This window comes from Branchiostoma lanceolatum, chromosome 2 (assembly GCF_035083965.1).
Source record: "Branchiostoma lanceolatum isolate klBraLanc5 chromosome 2, klBraLanc5.hap2, whole genome shotgun sequence".
NCBI classification, from domain to species: Eukaryota; Metazoa; Chordata; class Leptocardii; order Amphioxiformes; family Branchiostomatidae; genus Branchiostoma; species Branchiostoma lanceolatum.
Genome location: NC_089723.1, coordinates 34,741,098 through 34,762,368, shown reverse-complemented (window position 1 = coordinate 34,762,368; position 21,271 = coordinate 34,741,098). Strand labels below are relative to the sequence as shown.

The window sequence follows — 21,271 nt, the reverse complement described above, 5'->3', positions numbered from 1 at the left end:
CGCTTGCGACAAACAAAGCCTAGGTAGATGCTAGCATTTTTAAACATTTCTAAAACATTTCCAACCCAGCGCCCTGCCGGACAGTTTGCAATTTTTGAGAAACACTTTTATTTCTCGTCCCCACAAACAGCTGGAGTGGGCCCCGGTTTGGAGATGTCACCCTAACAAAAGTCAAGCAACGTATCTTGGTCTTCAAGACAACTTCTAAAAACGTGGATCTGTCGTATCTATCCGGTTTGATTAAGTCGTCCAATGGGAATATAGCATTACCTGCTGATTAAGCACTATTGCATTCTGGTGCACTAAGCTGGATCTTGTTGGTGGGTTGTTGCTACAAATAACCTACAAAATGAAATGCAATTCTACACGGCATTTGTGGAACGCCCACATTGATAGAAATGAAGGCTTTGGGGGGGGGGGGGGTGTACGTAAATGATTTTAAAGCCCAGATCGTGAGCCTAGAAAATTATTCGCTTTCAACCCCACCCCTAACACCCGAAGGGTTTCTTAGAAGGGCCGATGGCTGTCACGTGACACCAAGTCGACCACCATCATCTTTTGTGACCTGCTATCTTTTTCCTTTGTTCCCTGAATTCGCCTCGAGCAACTTGAGACTATAAAAGATACATTAGAAGATAGGGTATCAAACCGTATAATCTTGTCTTCGTTGTGCTCCGCTATAATTTCATCCAGGTGTTGATAACTGTACATGTACTAAGACTTTGTCGGTAACTTTGTATGTATGTAAACTTAAGCCAATTGTCCGTCTACGAGACTATGAAAGATGCATCTTGTGTTCCGCTGTAATTCCACCCAAGCGTTGATCACTAGGCCACGTATTTCATCGGTAACTTCTGTATGGTTGTAAACGTAAGCCTTTAGTTCGTCTATGAAATGTACAGTTTGAAGATGGAATATCTCGTCTTTCTTGTGTTCAGCTATAATTTCATCCAAGTGTTGATAATCATACTAAGAATTGTCTATGTCTATGTTGGTAAATTTGTAAAATTTTCAGGACCGAGAAAAAGCGGTCGCCATGGCCAGGTGGTCGCGGTGAAGAGGTGGTCGCCAAGGCAGGTTTGACTGTATGTAAGCGTAATAAGCCATTTGTTCGTCTACGAGACTATAAAGGATACATCAGAAAGTAGGGTATCACATCGTATAGTCATGCCTTTCGTGTGTTCCGCTATAATGTCATCCAGGTGTTGATGTTTTTAAGACTTTGTCGGTAACTTTGTATGTATGTAAAGAGACTGAAAGATTAGTTAGAAGATGGGATATCTCGTTTTTTGTGTGTTCCACTATAATTCCATCCAAGATTTTATTGTTAACTTTGTAACGTTAAGCCTTTTGTTCGTCCCTTTGACAAGACCATGTCCATAGCGTCTATTCTTACCTACAATTATGTACGTGACAGTTCTCACGGTTAGATTCTACGTGAAACCCTACTGTTAAGTGCACAATCAACGGGATGTCGTATTGCAGGCAAGTCGCGTCTAAGGGTTCGGCACATACGTTGTACAATCGAAAACGATGCCATTATTGAGATAGTCGTGCATGTGTCCAACAAAATTCAGCAGTCTCGTTACCAAAAGTCTTAGATCCTTGTATGCGGTTGGTTCTGTCGCAGCCTGCTTGAAAATTCTACGGCATCAAAATCTAGCGACGACCTACGGCCAACGTGCAGTGCCGTGAAGTGAGTCATATCTAATGTAGCAGAATAGACAGAAGATAGATTAGCAGATAAGTTTCTGTCTAAGTAGACGAGTTGCAACTACACTGTCTACAGTGGACTAACTCAGGTAGACTTTTGTATAATGGCTTTTGAGTTATTATGACAAATTGGAGTTCAGAAACCACCTGCACCTACGCGTATTATTGGCGGAGATCAGTGCATGGTGCTTTAACCGTTCCGTAAAATGTCTCTATAGATCACTGTACTGAGCCAGGTATGTCAGCTGTATGGAAGTTCCCAACGTCCCCATTGTGAGACAAGTCTCAGGCTTACGTCGCAACTTCCCGCCCCGTTGTGTGCCCACACCTGGACCAAACTTGGTCAGATTCTGCACAAATGTTATCCGTTGAGCCATGCAAAAGGTCATCGCTTGTCCTTCTGACACAGAAACTTTACAAAGTACCCGTAAAGGAATCAGTTTTCTTATCCCGGATCATCCGAGTATTCCGTGGTATAAACACAGTTCCGGACCAGCTCCTGACCGATTGTCGACACTTCATCCCTACATTCTATCTTTGTGAAAAACGTACGGCACTTAACAGATTATTCCAGAAACGTGGGAGGACTTTGTCGTGTATTCTTTGCAGGTGTTTTCTGTGTTGACCATTGCTTCTCTTATATAGATGAGACACAATAAGTTAAAGAATGTTCCCTAACATAGCTGTAATAACCAGTTGAAATGTCGTCTAGAATGTAAACACTGGAGCAAGGGTGAAGGGGAACTGTTTGTTTGCTTGCTTGTTTTTTTGTTTGGCGTTCGCATTTTTTTCTGTTCCACATCTATATACATACAATGTATATAGAAATGTGGGTATGTCAATCAGACATTCGTCAGTCCACACACAAATAACTTATGAAACCACGTAAAGATAGAATACAAAGGATCGTGTGAACTATAGACTTTAATGACGTTTGGTCCCTGTAAAGTTACTACAACACCATGTACAATACTCATTTTCTGCTCCACAGACATAAGTCTAAACATAAAGCTAACAGCGTAAGGATGCACCTCTTTAAAACAAAGGATTCATTGCACTAGCTAGAACTGTACATGCACTATTATCCTACAATAGTATAGTACAGTGATACACGATGAACAGTAAGATAACAAGCTCAGGACACTACTTAGCAACAAGGGAAAAGAGATACTGCCACATTTACAAAAGCTACAGGTCACTTCGGTACCTCACTTCCATGCACAGTGACTCGCGAATGATACTAAGCATAATGTCATGTAAAAAAATCAAGTGTCTGCATGTTTTCTCCTGTGTATGTTCGTGATCTATGACTATGAACAAAGTGGACATCAATCATGCAAGGTAATGGTTAATGAATTATAAATTAAGTTAGAAATATATGATTCATTTGACAGGATGCTAATGTTGACTGAGTGTACGAATTGCACTCGCTGTACATGAACAATACGTGAGGATCGATATATATAAGTAAGGCATCTTACAAGTTTATGTAACAATATATACAAACATTTCTCTTTTGTCTCAGTTCAGATCGTACATTTTCTGTCAGCATCTGCCAACCATGTCGTCATGGTTACAATAAAAATAAATACAACATGTAAATTACTTGTTTTTTGTATAAATAACACTAGATAGAAAGTACAAGACAAAGATTTTGTATAAAATATCAAAAATGTGTCCACGACAAAGGGACTTTTTGTATATCATCTTAAATTGAAAATATTGCAAATTGTTGTAAAAGTATCTAATCATTTGTTTCACAATCATCAACGTTTTTACAGTACAGATGACAACATCTCCCGATTTGTAAGAACAGACATCGTTTCATGGTGAACAAATGTTTTTTTCTAATCCGTGAGGCTTGAAAGATTTATACATCATAGCCCACCATAAAATGGGTCATAAACCCACGCACTTAACGCAAGGCACTCAGGAGCTTTCATTGATTATCTCCCCTGCCTGACAACGGTTTGATCTATCTGTAAAACACGTGCAGAGGGAGGAACCCAGGGGTATACCTGCACAATACAGCATGTAGCTCTTGTTATTCTTGCACCAAAGGCGGCACGCGGGATTTGTTCCATGTCGGCGCCGAGTTGTAATGAGTCCCACTGCGCCAGAAACCCTCACAAGAACATGGCGGACATTTCGACGGAAATGGCACAGGGATAATTGGTTGTAGGATCCCTGGGTAGTTGTCAGGATGTCGCCCCTTTGTTGGGGAGTTTTGTGAGCGATTCTTTTTTTCTGGTGATTGAACAATAAGGTCGGTCGCAGCTGACCTTTGGGTGTTTTTGGCGTGTCGCCGGTGTGTATGATTGACAGCGAGATGGATTGAAACTGACTCGAAAATCCCTGAAAAATATTGTGAAAGGAGGTGCTACTCTAGAATTATGATCTGCTACAGGGTGTTCTAACGCGAGGAGATGTTGGTAGAATTAAAGATGTAGAAATAGACAATTGTTCTAGTGTCGGCAAAACTGCGACATTGACCGATTACGATAAAAAAATAAAATTCTGAATGAAAAGTGGCATTCACAACTCGGACGATGTGTTATCTACGATTTCCATCTCTTAACTAGGAAAGGTTTATAGTCGACATGTCTCAACAGAGACGTTCCGCTATATCCTTAAGTGACAACAAACAAAATATATCATGAACAAAATATACTCGGCTGTCGATACAAATAGTCTGTACAAAAGTAGGACGAATTTTTAAAACCTCTTTAAACACAAGACAGCGCCGTTGATGCGCAGGTCGTGTAACCGCTCGGTGGCAACTCGGTGGCGAAGTGGCCCGGGCCGGACGTGGTGGCCATGACGAGGGCGCTGGGGGAGTTGGCGTACCGACAGCTCTGGTACACAGAGGGGACGGGGATGGGGTCCGACTTGGCCGCGTCCCGTCCACACGGCAGCCATCTTGTTTCCCCTGAGAAGGGCGAGCCTTCGGGTTTGCTACCCTGGGGGAAGGAGGCTGCTTGTTCGTACCGCGCATGCGTCGGGGACTGTCCGTGATTGGCTGCCGTGCCGGGAGATGTCTCGGGGATGAAGCAGCCGATGCTGGGGAGAGATCTTTCGCGGTGGAGATCTGTGGACGTTTGGTTGTCATGGCAACTGTCTCCATGAGGATAGTCAAAGGTCACCGCGTTGGAAGGGCTCATATTGTTCGGGAAGGAGGACCGAGCTGTCCCGCTGTGTCTGACGACGCCGTCCGCAGAGTCGCCGTCGGAGCCGTGCCCGTCCACCACCGCCCATTTCTCCACGGGGTACGCGGCTCCGTTGGAGGAGGAGGAGGCGTTGTTGTTGGTGACGATGATGGTCTCGGACCGGACCAGGAAGGACTGCTGATGGACGTGGACGTTGGAGTAGACGGACAGCGCGTTCCCGCCACCGCTCCCGTGCGCCGGGTAGGGGGAGTGCTGACCCCACGAACCGTCCGGGGAGGAGTTCGCCATGGCGTCCACCGGGCGCTGGTCTTGCGAGCACGTCGTCATGGCGACGGGAGAATTCGAACTGCATACTTCCGCGTCGGTGCTACCACCATGGCCGTAGTTGTTGCTGGGCTTGTTTTCCCAGATGGCGCCCCCTGGACATTTCTGCACGGCCCATTCTTCCCGCTTGTGGCGACCGTACAGGACCGGTGACGTAGACGCGCTGCAGTAAGGCTCGGTGACGCCATGGGTCACGTGATCCTTCATCTTCCCGTCAGCCAATAAACAGTGAGGTTGGAGATAGAACTGGTCCTCTGCGATGATGCTCCGCGTCTTATCTAAGAGGAAAGAAGGGAAATATGATTAAGATGAATGATTAACCTCAATTGGTGTACATGGAGCAAAGTGAAATAACTACTCTCATTCGCTGCCATAACAGTTGTTTATCTTTCTATGTTTGAATAAACCAAGGACATTCCTATATAAAGTTCTTGTATAAACCTAGTCTGTAGAATATAGACTGAAAGAAATGAATTGAAAGTTCTTTATTTACAGCCGACGTTTCGGTGACCGTCTGTCACCGTCCTCACGACAATAAAGACTGCTTCTAAATCGCACTGCAGCTAGGTGTCGCTGCCGCAGTGTTACAAATGCGGTCCCAAAGGTAAAGTATTGTCACATTTACATAGATATTGCCAAGCAACAACGCAAAGAGACTAAACAATGATCAACTACTTCTTAAGAGTTTGGTTCCAGTAGTTCAAGTTTACCTGTGAACGGATCTAAGCACATCTTCTTGAGCGGGCTCGGGTCCCACAGGGTGGACATCATCTTCGCCCGGCTCCTCTTCAGCGTCCCCTCACCGACGTACTGCGCCTGCGTGCCTTCGTACAGACAGTCACTCCTCCCCTGCTGAAGTGGGGGAAATGATCAAGACTTGAGTGACAAACGAAGGATCAAATGGCAAAGAAAATAGTATTATATGACCTATTCTATTATTTTATAACTTAATCTATTATATTATTCTATTACAACAGTATAAGGTTAAGTGGATTCATTCCTCTGCCAACCGACATCTTTTGCACCGTAGTCGTCTGCATAGTTCCCGTTTAGGACTTTTATTCAGCCAGTCACCCAATTATCTTATCGACGACGTTTGCCTCTGATGGTGGTAAGTATGCAAGTTTGACACAAAAGACTGACAATGAGTTTGTCGACCCACAATGGCCCGCAAACATACTAGTGGAAACAAGCAACAGCTAACTGTACAACAATTCATAGGCATGGTACATGGCTGTAATCTGTAAGACGTGGCTATTGTGTGTACCTTTGCGATAGAGTATCTCCTTCCAGACAAGTTCCTTCTGGCCTCTGCTGACGCCTTGGGCTCCGGCCTAGGGTGGTCGTGTGTTCCTTTGGCCTGAAATTTAAAGAACATAAGTCAATTTGATACATGGTCAACATATTCGCAAACAAACATGCATAATCAACGACAACAAAATCCCGTGTTTGAGGAGAGCCACAGCTCTAGCAAGTAGAAGAACCCACCACACTTATCGAAAAGAGTAGGGGTCATTCCTGGTGTGGGAGGATTAAACAAATCTGTCCGGATATGCAGCTTTTACTCTTCAGTACAAACCTGGTGTGTTACGCCTTGGGGCGGTGTACCGGGTATGCAATGCAAGCAAACAAACACACAAACAGACGACGGTGTCTACTTGACTCCCTGCGAGACGTCACCTCGTGTCTACTACTCGTTAAAGTCAAAACAGCTCCATGTGATGGAGAGCTAGGATGAGGTCAGTCACCTGGAAGAAGATGACGTTGCTCTCCTGGCGCCAGAAGTGCGTGACGGGATAACCGCAGTGTCCGCGGCACGGCATCAGCTCCAGGCGGCCCTGGCACGATCCGTTAGGGCACTGCTTACCTGGGGAAATATAATTAATGAAGACCTTTATTGCACTGTTTATTACACCTACGGTCTTAAAATAAAGGCTTTACCTTTTAAACTAGCTACTGGTACTTCCCTACATGCTTCCTGATAATGCACGGCTTTCAAGCGAGCCGCCCGTAACACAATGAGTTCTAGTTGAATTTTATCTTTCTGCCAATAATTTTCAAGCTACTGTGTGTCGGTTTCCGCGAATGTGGGAAATATGCCACCTAGCGGTGCTCAGCATACTGTATTTTGACATCATCAAATGCTTATATTACACCACGTTTACTCGTGTCTAGATTTTCGGAAGCGAGTTCACAATAGAATATGAACACTTGAATGTGTTAAGAAATTAAAATTAACAATTGCTTTTGCTCAATGAATTGGTAAGATATTATAGCTCCGACCCAGATGAGCTGCTCAGCTATAGGATGTTCACTATGAAACCACGCCCCCTAGTAGATTTATAAGGAGTGACATCTGCAGTGTTCAAAAGCCAGTGCAGAACTCACAGATCACGCATTTCTTTGTATGTATCTACACAGATATAAGTAATAATGTTTATTTCTACTTTTAATTCTGCCTAGAAGACTCCTAACATTTTTTCATGAATTTCTTTTCATAGAAAAAAGAGGGACAATTGTATCTCATCGTTATTTTCAGATTTGCCTTTACCCAGTTGCTTTTTCCTCGCTTTGTCGCATATGGCGGGTCGCATGTGTATTTTCCCGCCGTCCGGAGTCGTGCAGTGCAGTGCACAGACCAGGACTCCCAGACACGACTTCTTCAGGATGTGACAGTTGTGGTTGTTGGTGTTGCGCATGGCCCAGCCGCTGACGTGCTTCCGTGCGTCCGTGTCGCTGGCGTCGAACACCAGCCGGACGTTACCGTCGGGCCACTCGTGGAACGGGTCCAGACGACAAGCCTGGGGGACAGACACACAGAAGACGTTAGGATGCTACATCGTCCGTTTGTTCAGATTCCTGTAGTGCCTATTACTACATAGATCAGTAAGCTTCCTTGCTGTCTTAGTAACAGGGTATAGTTTTTACAGGGAGGGGAAGCGACGTTGTTCTTTTAGACCCTTGTAGAGCATAGTGACACATGTGGCAGCAAGTTTCCTGCTGTTTCAGTAGCAGGTTATATCTCACTAGTCTCTACCAGACTAACTTCACCGGTACCGGCTATTGGGAGAATATCTGCCAGGGTTTCATTTGCAGCATAAGCGGGAGAAATGTGATCTTCACCGTGGACTGACTCTACTGGCTAATTATTCCTTTTTCTGCCGAATTCTACGATCCATACGCCTGTAGGAGGGCCCCGTGGAGGCTGATATTTTACAGGGAGGGGTTGCTAGCCGTTTGCCTTTAACGTGCTCGAGGCACCTCCTCGAACACGCGACCCACAGTTTACATCCCTTTCGAAAGACGTCATTTCAGTGGGATCTGACAGATCCATGAAATAAATCAAAATTGCTCTTTGGAAATGCTCTATACACTACACCTCGTACCTAATTTAAAAAAAAAAACGGACGATGTCCATGAATTATTTCCATAAATCATAAAAAAGAATTACCATGAAAGGTAGAACTACATGATATTGATCGATGATGGCTATCTTTACATACATCGTGTCCTGTTCACCTATGTACCTACTACAGCCACCACAGAAAAAAGGAAAGTTGTGGCTTCAACATAGATACAATATTGCATTACCCAGACATAAAAACAACAACATCTACTTAGACCAACTTACACAAGCATTTCCATCAACATTTGTTTGATTTTCCCCATCAAATCAAACTGCCGTTGTAAGAAATGTCCTGTCCTATAACAGCCTCATAGAACACAGCATTTCTTCCAGGCAACTTACTTTGATTGACAAGCGGGACAAAAGAACATATGATTCTTAAAAGTGTTCACCCGTAAAGTTTGGCTAATCATCACAAAACACGATGGCGAGCCGCTGATGTGGAACTGACAGATCCAGGCGTGGGGCGATCGGACAATGGTCGGGGCGCACCTGACTTCTACCCGCACGTGAGACCAACCAACGGACACGTGTCGGGAAGGACCCGCTATTGTGTCTCTTATTGTATGGTCTTATGGAGAGTTGTTAGCCCATTACAGAGTACGTAGAGTTCTGCTGTGATTTGTTCCATAGACGGTGTAGTGATAGAATCAACTCACATACTGCATGATACTACAAATCCTGCGAAAACTGCAGACAAACTTGTCGAAAGGGACTGAATTGCGGTTGTTGTTGCAAGGTTCAAGATGAATATTTCTCTAGAAAATTCTATTGTTACTGAATAGTCAAGTATAATCTGTAGACAGAGGGACTCTACGATTGTTGTAAGGTTTAACATGACTGTTTTTTTAGAAAATTCTATTGTTGCTCAAGTCAAGTTCACCGGAATTAGATATCCATGATTCTCCCTTCAGCGTTTAAGCGGTCTTTTCTTCTTCTATCGTTTCAATCATTTTCTGTCTGTTTTTCTTCCGTTATTCTCGGTTAGAATGTTATCAGCCTGCAGGTCATTTATTTGTCTAAGATTTTTAGTTTCATTAAAATCTACTACTCCTATTGATTTGTGTTTCTACTTTAGTTTGCTTGGATGCATTGCTCTTTCATTTCTATAGCCATTTCTGTAAGGATCCGTGGTATTCCTTTAAATAAGGGGGATAGATCGACAAAGAGTTCCTTCTAGTTCTCCGCAGTCCTTACCTTACTATCAGCATCTCTGGAAGTTCTTATTTCCTTGTGTTACTATATTTCCTTTTGTTATTTTGTTTGTAATAAAAATATAAAGGGATAGACCCAAAATAAAGGGTATCAGAGTCGTTTCTAGTTCTCCGTTGTGCTTACCTCGGGTAGCGAGGCGTCGTTGATGTCCCAGTCCCTCCTGTCGCCCACCTGCCCCGCCGGCCCGAACTCCGCCAGGTACCGTCCCGCCGCGTCCAGACTCCCGCCCTTCCGCGGCATCTCACCTCCGGTCCCCACGTGCCTCACCTGGACGGTAAGATACAGGGTTAGTTATGTTATACATACTGCTACTACTACTACTCCTCCTCCTCCTACTACTACTACATCAAAGATAAAGAATGTCTAGACGTTGGAACTTCTTACAATGATTGTAAAAGCTCATGATCCCATACTATACACTCTTGTATCCGGTAGATAGCCTTCTATAACTGTGAGAACTGTTAAGTACCAGTGGATGCCATGCTTTGTACCTTGTACAGTTGTTGTGCAATCAAGTTATATATATCATCAAAGATAGAAGACTAGGACCGTTGCGGTCAGAAAGAAAACTACGGGAGCTAAGGAAGCTCGGGATGAATAGGATGCAGTGGAGAGACCTTAAGAAAGACCACTGCAGCAGCAGAATACAACGGACTACTACTATGGTATCCACGAAACGTCACATCGAATGGTCGAGTGGCTAGACTAGCTGGCGGAAACGAGATCGATGTTTCACGGGTTCAAATTCTGACATTCCTGGCTAGACGTTGTGTCCTTGGGAAAGGCACTTTACGCGACTTTCTCCACTCCACCAAGGTGTAAAATTAAAAATGGGTACCTAACTTCGGTTGGAGAGGTAAAAGACGGTGGAAGGGGAGGATTGGGCTCCGCTTTTAAATACCGTGCCCTAGACTCAGTGGATAACAACCCACTGCCCCTACGGCCTCAAAGATATCATTTTGAATACATACGCGTTATTCTCCGTTTTATCACAGGTGTCATTGTTTATTTATTTTCATCGTTTTTCTAAGACGTGTCAGTTTTATTTGGAAGGAAGTTCAAAACAAATAAACTAAAGCAGGTGTCAATGTTGGTTTGGGCACGCGTCTGAACACCTGCAGCTGGCGCAGAATTAATGTGTTCAACTGGTTATGATATGTAAACTTCATTCAATGTATTCCAGTATCTACGCGTAGTTGTTCCATACATGCCCTGGCTAACTCATGATATTACCTTATTGTAGACAATTCGTCTGATAGAACTGTGAAGCCAGTACCCACGCTTATTTGATCAGTTATGCTAGGTACAAAATATGAAATAGTATGGTTTTGGTTGTTTTGAGATATCGGCGAAAGAACGAAATAATTCCATAATTGATATTCGTCTTTTCGATTTTTTTCAGGAGGGAGGCGGTCGAAAAAAATGTAGTCACTACTAGCCCCCCTACGGAATCCTCTACAAGGAGAATACCTCTTGTGAGCATGTAGAAACAAAGCAAGAAGGCATGCAAGGGAAGATTTACAATCCCTCAGTCTCCCAGTTTGAACCCACGAGGTAACAAAGTTGTGTCTGGAACGTGTCATTTCCCGTCCCCCAAACACAGCTGTCATGAACTTCAAACGCGCCCGAGCGAGCAGGTTAGCCCGACATGTCTGTATGGACTTGAATAACTGCATTGTATGCATAGGAAAATATATCAAAGAATGTTTAGACGTTAGAAAGTCTTCCAATGATTGTAAAAGCTCATGATCCCACCCGTGTATCAGGTAGATTAGCCTTGTTTATAGAAGTGTAGTTAAGTACCAGTAGATGCTATACTTTGTACCTCGTACAATTGCTGTGCAATAAAGTTATTATTAATTCCAATGTCTGTATGTTGGCAGACTAGCTTTTCTATGGTGGTCTTACAATCTAAGAACGCGGTCGTCGTACGATATTCGTCCTAGGTCGTCGTACGATTTTGATGTAGTAATGATTTTCAAGCAGGCCGTGACAGACCCAACCGCCGACAAGGATGTAAGCAAGACAGCCTCATCGGTAGCAAGACAGTTGTATTTTGTACGACACACGCACGACTATCCCAACAAGACACGTGCACGACAAGTCACGTCACTACAGTTTGCGATCGTACGATGAAAATCGCAGCGTCATAACGTCTCTTGAAGGATTTGAAATGATCAAGCGACATCCCAATTTTCCATTCACACACCAGTGGTACCCATTACTATAGGTGTAGCCAACAGATTAACTAAGGCTTACTCTTATGTAAAAGTTGCCCAATCACATCTACATTCGATGTCAAGTGTAGTAATAAGAAACACATTTCAAATGACATAATTATCATCTTTCTACCCAAGCAGAAAAAAGCTGTCTCCGCCCCAAACAACGTTTTCCGCATAAAATGAGCAATTTGACTTAATGCCATAATTCCAGTTATTGATAAGTGCCGTTATCCCGGTGAATGGTAATTATTCTGGCCGTGGTCTGAATGGATGTGGATGTGAGAGTTACACTTCGCTGGGATGGCAGATAAGAGATTTGAGCCGAGCTTAGGAAACTCTGTCAACAAACGTTTCGGAAGGACACATTCTTAGGGATTTCTACGTTTGTGATCCCTGGGTTGTATATTTGCAGAGAGTAAACGTCATTGTGAGACTTCTACCTGCGCTTTGCATTGACTTTTGTTCCATTGTTCGTTGAAGATGATCTTTGTGACAAATGACCTCAGCCATTATTCGAGCTTCAGCTCACGCAGACGACAAAAAAACCCCTCCGCAACAAAGAGCCGCTGATCGGGCCGTCCAATGGCCGCCGAGTCATTGAGACCCAATAAAAGGTGGCAAAACGGTGTAAAATGCGAACATTAGAGACATAGCTGTGATAATGATGGCGACATGCTGTCACCCATTGCCTAGACACAAAGCCAATTGTGCGCGCTTGAGTTGGTCCAATGCTGCTGCCTGGAGGTACCCCCAGGCCTTATAGCGATGTTTGAAGTCTCCGATCAAACCCAGTAATACCCTCCTTTCTCTCATATACTAGTGAAACTTACTGCCAAGCCTCGAATATGAAAAGAATTGGGATGGAAGGGGAGTATTTGAAATAGTCGAAGACACACACTTAAACTCCTTGGTAGAATGAGAGCTTCATACTTTAGATGAAACGAAAATCACATTGACTTCATCTGAATTATTCAGAACGTTAATTACCCGACTGTGTCAGGTTGATTAAAAGTTTCCTATACTAAAGGCTTGAGCGATTTCACGCAGCTTCAACCGAAACAAATCTATACAATCCTGATAGAAATGAAACCATCATGAAGGCAAAGTACCTGTCAAGAGCGACATGTACTTCATACATGTGCAGTTGTGATGGATCAGGATTTGACAAATACTAGAAACAGAAAAAAACGCGACAGTACTGCTTGACAAAAGAAGAGTATATCCTGACATCACAGACTGTATATTTTGAGAGCTTTAGCCTGTGCAAACGACTCTATCTCATATTAAGTTACTTCACCTGCAGAGGTATAGTCTACTTTAGGAACAGGTGTATCACCGTTTAAAAAAAATAACCTGTCGTAACCCTGAAGCAATTTTCTTTATTAATGACTTCTTGTTCTTAAAGATTTATGAGGTGAACATCAACAAAGACCAAGCCTTCATCGCTATAAAATACAGGTGCGTGAAACACTTCCTCTGTGGAGCCAACGCCGGGGTCGTTGCACTGGGGAGCACGCACCTTTCCTCTTTACATCCGGGTCAGTGAACATTTCCGCGTCGGGACGTGTGTAGGGCCATCAATCACGGCGTGATCTTCTAAACACCTCGAGCACGTTAAAGATCCCACCACACTTATCGAAAAGAGTAGGGGTTCTTCCCGGTGTGAGTGGTTCATAATCATACAGTTCAATGGCCGCACCTGGGGCAATTGTCGTATTGAGGTCACCTTGGCGCCAAAATGGCAGCCTACAGACCCTTGCGATTCAGCCCCGTCGGGTAGTAGTCGGTCAACCCAATAACGCCCCCCTCAGTGCTGTACGACGGCGTCCTGTCAAGTAATAACTGACAGCCCAGCTGCTAAGCTGAGGACTGGGGCTATGCATAGAAAACAAAAAAACAAAAACAAAAAACAACACTCTCCATGGCTAATAAACATACTCTCCAAGCAGAGGTTGGGCTGTGTTTTGACGTTTTTATGCTTTATATCTTGTCCCGTTTTCTCCCTCTATGCGCCAGCCCACACTGGACAAACGGGACAAAAAGAAAGCCCGACAGAAATGCCGGAAATCACGTTAATGAAAAACCAGCCAGAACGCAACCTCTGCTTGGAGAGTAAATAAACATGCTGGAAAAAACTCATGGCTTCATGGGACCAAATGCAAGTCAGACGCAGAACGTAGTCTATTATGTAAAATGTTCTAGCGAAGACATGTTGTTGTTTGATTACATAACCGGAGGCGGCAAACGCCTCAAGGTGTAGCAAACCTTGAAACTGTTACTATCATTATATGTTGCGTAAGACCCGACTGAAAAGTGTGCTATTAAAAGTAACAATGGCGTGTACGTATCTATAAGTGCGGTAGGTTCTTTAACCACCATAAGAAGACTAAGAGTTAGTTTTTTTTCTTACCAAGATCAAGGGACTGACTTTCCTCTGTATCTGCACATATTAAATTAAGGTATATACACCAGAATGTTACAAAATCTTGGGTATATATATATATATATATATACCACAACGTTAACAACCACGGACGATCAACAACGACGACAACAAAATCTGTAGTTCAGACGTTTCAAAGCGCCAAAGCGTCACAGTGTTCAGAACGATTGAAAGAAACGTACTTAAGGAATGATACATGTACAGTACTATATGAATTCAACGTTATGTCCAAGCGGTCTTGTAGCTAACATAGACGAAGGAAAGACACATGTAAAATGTGCAATGGTAAACATAACAAACAGCACATGAAACAAGAGAACACCACCAACCCCTCAGAGCGTCAGTGTGCTGTGCCGTACCTCTTCCTCAACCAGTAGTCGTGTACTGGCAGGCACTACCGCTGAAAAGAGTCTTAGCAAACTGAAGTACGTATACATTCTGCCGGACGGTGTTAGTGTCTTCCCACACTCCTTAGATGCACTCGTCGGACTGCCTATTTCTTACGGGTCAAGATACCGGTCAAGCATGACTGAAGGGTAAATGAATTATCATTTTATCATTCTTTATCTAAAATATGAGTGTTGTCCCGCACACGGTGATAGATCATGTGATTTTTAGAAATGTCTTCTTGACAGGAAGTGAGAACTCTTGCATAGCGAGGAGCGCTACGATTTTGTGCTGCGTGTTGGATAGTTTTGGTTTGTCTGGCATGACAGTCAAACCGCCCAAAGGCGCGACACACAGTGAGTACGAGCTGGGTAACACCAGACTGATTGTGATGATCCACACACACCCATCATTGTCTTGTCTAAGGAGAATTTCTAAGAGCTGTGCCAGGGCTACATGTAAACAAGTTTGCCAGAAGACTGTCTTTATCTTAAAGATGCAGAAACCGGTTCCCGCCGTGGCTCTCCAAGCAGAGGTTGATTGGAAGAATTGTAACCTTCAAGTCACAAACCCCGTTTTCTGACAGTCAGCCCATACATGTTGATGGGACAGGCTGTCAGAAAACGGGGTATATGAGAAGGAGGTCACAATTTTCCCAATCAACGTCTGCTTGGGGGTATTCTCATCCCATTTTGGCGAGGTGAGGGACAGGAGCCTTTACAAGTCATTGCCTCTAGCAACACAGGAACTGACAAATTCAAATCATTCCAATTTCGAACAAAACATACCTGCTAAATAACGCCTGCAAATCGTGATGTAACCTTTCTTCAATGACATTAATAGTTAATCCTGATCTTACATTGTCTCATTATCTTAATGATTATTGCTAAGTATTGTTTGTTATACCAAATCAGTACAAATCCAATGACAATATCGTTTCTATGTATAACTAATATGAGATTGTTTGTTAACAATTGGCACAATTCAGAAGCCATTGGAAAACTTCTGGTAAATTTTCTCTTACTAATTAAACGCGCCATTCATGATCCTACTGAATATGTTTTGGTACCACTGATGTATTTCGTTGGTTCTTTTCAAAAGTAATCGTCTAAAAACATCCTTCCTGTGCACTTCATTTACCTTTAGTGATCTTCTAGCACTTCCAAGAACTGAAGAAGGCGGATATAACAAAATTGAGACAGCCGCCATCTCCGCAATAACCCCTGTCTTCACACAGGTGTCCGTGGGAAGGGAACTACTAATATCTCGTCCTTAGCTCGGATCCCACCCCAAATCCCCTCAGCATTATGACTTTCCACCACAGAACCTTACACCTGTCTAACACCCACTTTTGTCAGCTTACCCTTCGTGAAGTTGGGATATCAAGCTACGGGAATCGGAAATAGAACACAATTATGTTATCTAGCCGCTAAGCTGGTCAATTCTAGCCCATGTACTTTGTCATTTCCGATATCTTATTGCCACATAACACCTTTCCCAGGGCTACTTATTCACAGTTGACATGTCAGGGCTGTCAGCTGTGAAGACGGAACAGAAAAATATTGTCTCACTTCCCCCTGAAGCTATCCGGATCTGTAACTCTCCAAGCAGAGGTTAGGCTTCGGCTTGTTTTTTGGGACGTCTTTTTATGCGCTTTTCTCAGGTTTTCTATTTTGTCAGGTTTGATTTTTGTCCGTTTGGATGGCAGACAAAATGAAAACCTGATGGTACAGAAACCCGACAATAACGCTTAAAAAGACGTCAAAAACAAGCTGGTGTCTCAGCTTTGCTTGTAGAGTACTGGTCTGTTGCGTTCGAACGTTGGTGTCCAGTCGCCGGCGTCGTTGGTAGAAACGTCGCGCGGCACAATACGCCACACACACACACACACACACACACACACACACACACACACACACACACACACACACACACACACAAACACACACACGCGCGCGCTCTCTCATACTAGTCAATTACGGAGCTACTAAAAAAGAAGAGGCCCTACTTAGGCGGATACAGTCAACAAACGAGGACAAAACATATCTGTAATTGACTGTCAAGTGGCGCCATTGCACCGATGAAGCACGTCAATTTCGCGCACAAAAGCAGCGCCTGAAGCGACCGTCGCTGTTCGGTGCCCTATATCTGTCTGAGTACACGACACTCTAAATGGCCAAATCATCAATTTTATACACAAGGTTTGTGGCGCATTCATACAGTATTGTGTAGTAAAAGTTGTAAATCAAAACGCACAAAAATGAATCTATAAAACACACTCATATGACACGTTGTTCATCCAATAAGCCATCCGACTTTTGTCCTCGTTCCAGACGAACTGTCATGGCGATGATTAGAATTTCTAAAGATCTCTCAATAAAGAATGAAACACAATCATTAGCAACCATTAGCATGTTCATATAGTTTACTAGCTAATGCACGGAAGCTGAGATTTCACAGACTATTTCTACTTCCATAACGCGTGAAATACACTTGAATAAATGACAAAATTAGATGCTAACTGACAGAATATTTAACCTCCTTGCTGAAAGACCCCGGTTCAATCCTGTGCAGGGCCTCTCGGTTGGGGCTTAACCAGTCTTTCGGAAGGAACGTAAAATGAGGGTCCTGTGTTCGAAGAGGTGTATGTCTCGAGCATGTTAAAAGGGACTTGCTAGCAACCCCTGCCTGTAAAAAGTATGCCCTACTACTGAAAGAGTTTCCTTAACTTGCTTCCTTATGTGCCACCAGGCACTACAAGGGTCTGAACGAACGAATACGGCACAGTAAATAGGAACGGTGATTTATAAAGTTTGACACATGTACGCACTGGTAGCTCCCGTACATGTGTCTGCCGGAGGTCTTCACGCAACAAACCACAACAGGACCTCCTGGAAATCTGATTTCTTCACTCGCTTTAAATCTATGTTCCAAGTCAGTGTTTCCTAATGGAATCACCATGGAAACGGGCGCCCCGCAGATGATCGTGTTGCGACAGTTTCCACGGTTGTCAGTTAGAGATGCAACTACCTGATGATGGGGCACGCGTCATGCACTCGACCAGAAAAAAAAAACATTGACCAGAAAAGTACCCTCGACCAGAAAAGTACCCTCCAACAGAAATGGACCAAAATATACATGAAAAGGCGTAAAGAGGAAGCCTTATTCTAAAAAAAAATCACATCCATGGTGCAAGACAGTACCGACCGATAGACATTAAAGGTTCATTCGGTTGTAACAAATCGAGAACATCTAAATGTTGTATCTGAAAGGCACAACGTCCGTCTCTGGAAGACTAACAATTTATCTGAAGTCGATTGTTGAGCTTTGCCGTAAGGCATTGTGAGAGTGATACAAGTGAAGGAGATACCCACTCACACACACACACACACACACACACACACACACACACACACACACACACACACACACACACACACACACACACACACACACACACACACACACACACACACACACACACACACACACACACACACACACACACACACACACACACACACACACACACACACACACACACACAGAGTTTTCTATACTTTCAATAAACGAGCTCGAGTTCAGAAAAATCAGGTCTACCTGAATCTAGAATGTTAGCAACGACGAAAAAGAGCTTGGCCCGGGACATATCAAATTAATCAAGTAGGAGACTATAGGAAAATATAATCATTCAAAGTGTGCAGAGCAACATTTCCATTCTCTCTACAGTCCTGTACAGTACAACCACGTGAGGTTATGTAGAAGGCGCATGAGGGCTTACGGAGGAAGGAAGGATAGAGCGAACACGATACCCAAAGAACCTGCTTGCACATTGACGTGGAAGGAACTGAAAATAATCGAGACAGACGTCATACCTTCCTAATCTGACTGGACACTTTGATTCAGTACGTTCTCAGGCACAAACGTCTCAGCCACCAGAGGCCAAGGCTTCGGCAGGACATCAAAGGCGCTCCCCTGACGGTGCGTATTGTCCGGCTCTCTCACCCGGGAGATTGTGAGGAAGGTCGGGGTGAAGTGAGGGATCCATTCAACAGACAAGGGCAGGCCAACAACATAAACGGCGGGGTCCAGAGGACACGGCCTCCGGCGCGACCTCGCTCGGGGAGGACACAGGGGAGAGTGACAGCACGCAAACAACAGCACTGTGTCGCCAATACTTTGATTGAAAACGTTGAAAAAGGGGTAACAAAGACGCAGTGTTTGGTCAGATGGGTTTGCTCGGTGTCGGACCCGTGGCCGGTCCGGTCGTGACCTGCAGCTGCAGCCGGGGAGAAGACTGCCGGGCAAACGGACGGGGTCTGGGCAAACACCGCCCGCATTTGTCGTCCGCTCCCGGAACGCCCGGTGACAGAAAAGACGGGGTGGCGACAAAAAGAACGCCGGGCGATTTAAGCCGTCAGGAGATAGCGCTGGGTGTATCAAGCACAGAATAGCCATAGTAACCTCTCAACTGTTGACTTACTGGGTTAATCCTCGAGCGGAGTAAGAAAGAAATGCAGAAGAAATGTTGAATACCGCCAGGATGAAAAGAAAGAGGAAGAAAGGCGTGGAGCGAACCAAAGAAATCTTCCCATTCTTACAGTAACGGATTGAGATGAGGCATTGTCGGACCAACAGTGGAAAGTCGATCAAAGACGGGAAGAGAGATGAGAAAATAAGAACCACAGATTGTACACCTCGCGTGAGGACCCTCTCATGATCTTGACAGACTCACGCAAGTGAGCTAGATATCAAGTGCCTCTGTGCTTTCTGGGAAACCTCAAGTTGGCTAATGCGTATACGACACTGATACAGGGACTCCATGTATACAGGTTGGCACACAACTTACTTCACTGAAACTACAAAGTCGAAGCTTCTCTTCCAATGCAACAAATAGATATACTACAAATATAACAGATATAGAGCGTACTATGTTTTCAGAGTGTCTCCCAGGCTTCCCTGACGTTATATGCAAAGTTACGCTAGTCAAAGAGCTAGTGTAATGTCATACTGTACTGTTCCACCTTATAACGCAAGTAAAGTTGGAAGCTGGCGGGCAGACAGCTTTGAAATAATAACGTTTATAAAGAGTATGTATCTAGTTAGTAAGCACTCAAGATAAGGGTTTGGTAAGAACGTAAAAAAACAACAACATGTCTATAGGGGACGGCAAACAGGCATCCACAAATTGAGCAATTGTTCCTGCACAAAATCTGACTCCCTTTGGAGGAAATTACCACATTTAAGCAACGTAAACATCGGTGAATAGTCAAAGCACACTCAGTAGCGCGCCGCCAAAATTGCTGAAAATTAGTCCCGAAGGACTCATTTCGCCCTCATGACCATCCACGCTGCAAGAATTATACTTATCTAAGTACTTGTTGACAAAAAAACTGCTTGATATGATGTACAAAGAAGATATGGCCCTACCATACTACAGTCCTGTGCAGTCTCCCCCGCTAGAAGTGTTCTCCAACTGAAGCGTGCGCACCCTGGTGTTAAACCATTTATATGCTCTATAGGCGGACCAATGGTCACTGAAGCGATCATTTTAATATAATCTCCATCTAATCGGCAGATAGAAATTGGCAGTCTTGACTTTCGCTTGATCGCACCTGTCCCATTGTTTTGTCGATCCGGTTTCTGGCTGCCCTATTCTGTTGTCTCTCCGTAAATACCCGGCTAATGCCGGTTTAATAGAGGGAATATCCCCGGTAGGAGTGACACTCACCGCCCCTTTCGTGTAGAACGTCCCCGTAACGTATAATCAAGGTAATGTTTCATATGTATGGAGTAAATAGGAAAATGAAGGTCTCTAACTATCTGCTAATTTCTCCCGGCGTCGACAAGAAGAGATTAATGTCAGACACGGCGTCGGACGAATTCCTGAAGGGCCCTTGAGGAAAATTTTGGACAATTATCATTTATTGTTATGATGACCGTTTATTTTTGGATGAAGTGCCCGCATATACGTTGTGTACACAAGATTCAGAAACGTTGTAAAGTACACAAAGGGGGAAATTATATGGCTAAATGGCGAACGTCTGCATCGTCCCAACGTGACAGGCCTTCAATTTAATACCTCTCCGTCGTTTATCGGTGCACGCACCGAGCATATGGAAAAATTACAAAGGGCGGTTTTCCCTTTATTCCATCTCTTGCTTTATCTATAAACTTTTCCCTCGCTATCGATAACAATACGCCACAACAGACCCCTATTACACGGTGGGGACAGTCGGACGGCCGCGTAAGTGGATTATAGACTCAGCTGAATGGACTCGTTTTCTACGCGCCTGAACTTCAAAACGTCGTCGCCCGGCATTCGCTCGGCAGTACAAGGCGGATAGTTTAGCACCACTGCAGAGAGAGACCATTTGTGAAAGAACCCTGCCCG

General features: G+C 44.1%; 1 protein-coding gene across 4 annotated transcripts in view; it reads right to left on the bottom strand.

Annotated features, from left to right (window-relative positions):
* Positions 1–2,619: 2,619 nt before the first annotated feature.
* LOC136428815 (uncharacterized) overlaps positions 2,620–21,271 on the bottom strand; it is a 32,474-nt gene continuing 13,822 nt past the window's right edge. The window contains exons 1-7 of one of the 4 annotated variants that reach the window (XM_066418581.1): positions 18,753–19,598; positions 9,949–10,092; positions 7,756–8,005; positions 6,953–7,071; positions 6,472–6,564; positions 5,915–6,056; positions 2,620–5,482 (exon numbers count right to left, since the gene is read on the bottom strand). In XM_066418581.1, coding sequence (XP_066274678.1) covers positions 4,440–5,482; positions 5,915–6,056; positions 6,472–6,564; positions 6,953–7,071; positions 7,756–8,005; positions 9,949–10,065 — 1,764 coding nt within the window. In that variant the 5' untranslated portion in view covers positions 10,066–10,092; positions 18,753–19,598 and the 3' untranslated portion in view covers positions 2,620–4,439. Of the gene's footprint in view, positions 5,483–5,914; positions 6,057–6,471; positions 6,565–6,952; positions 7,072–7,755; positions 8,006–9,948; positions 10,093–14,819; positions 14,957–18,752; positions 19,599–21,271 lie in introns of those variants that run through there. The other 3 variants (XM_066418580.1, XM_066418579.1, XM_066418578.1) reach the window with 3 other exon arrangements.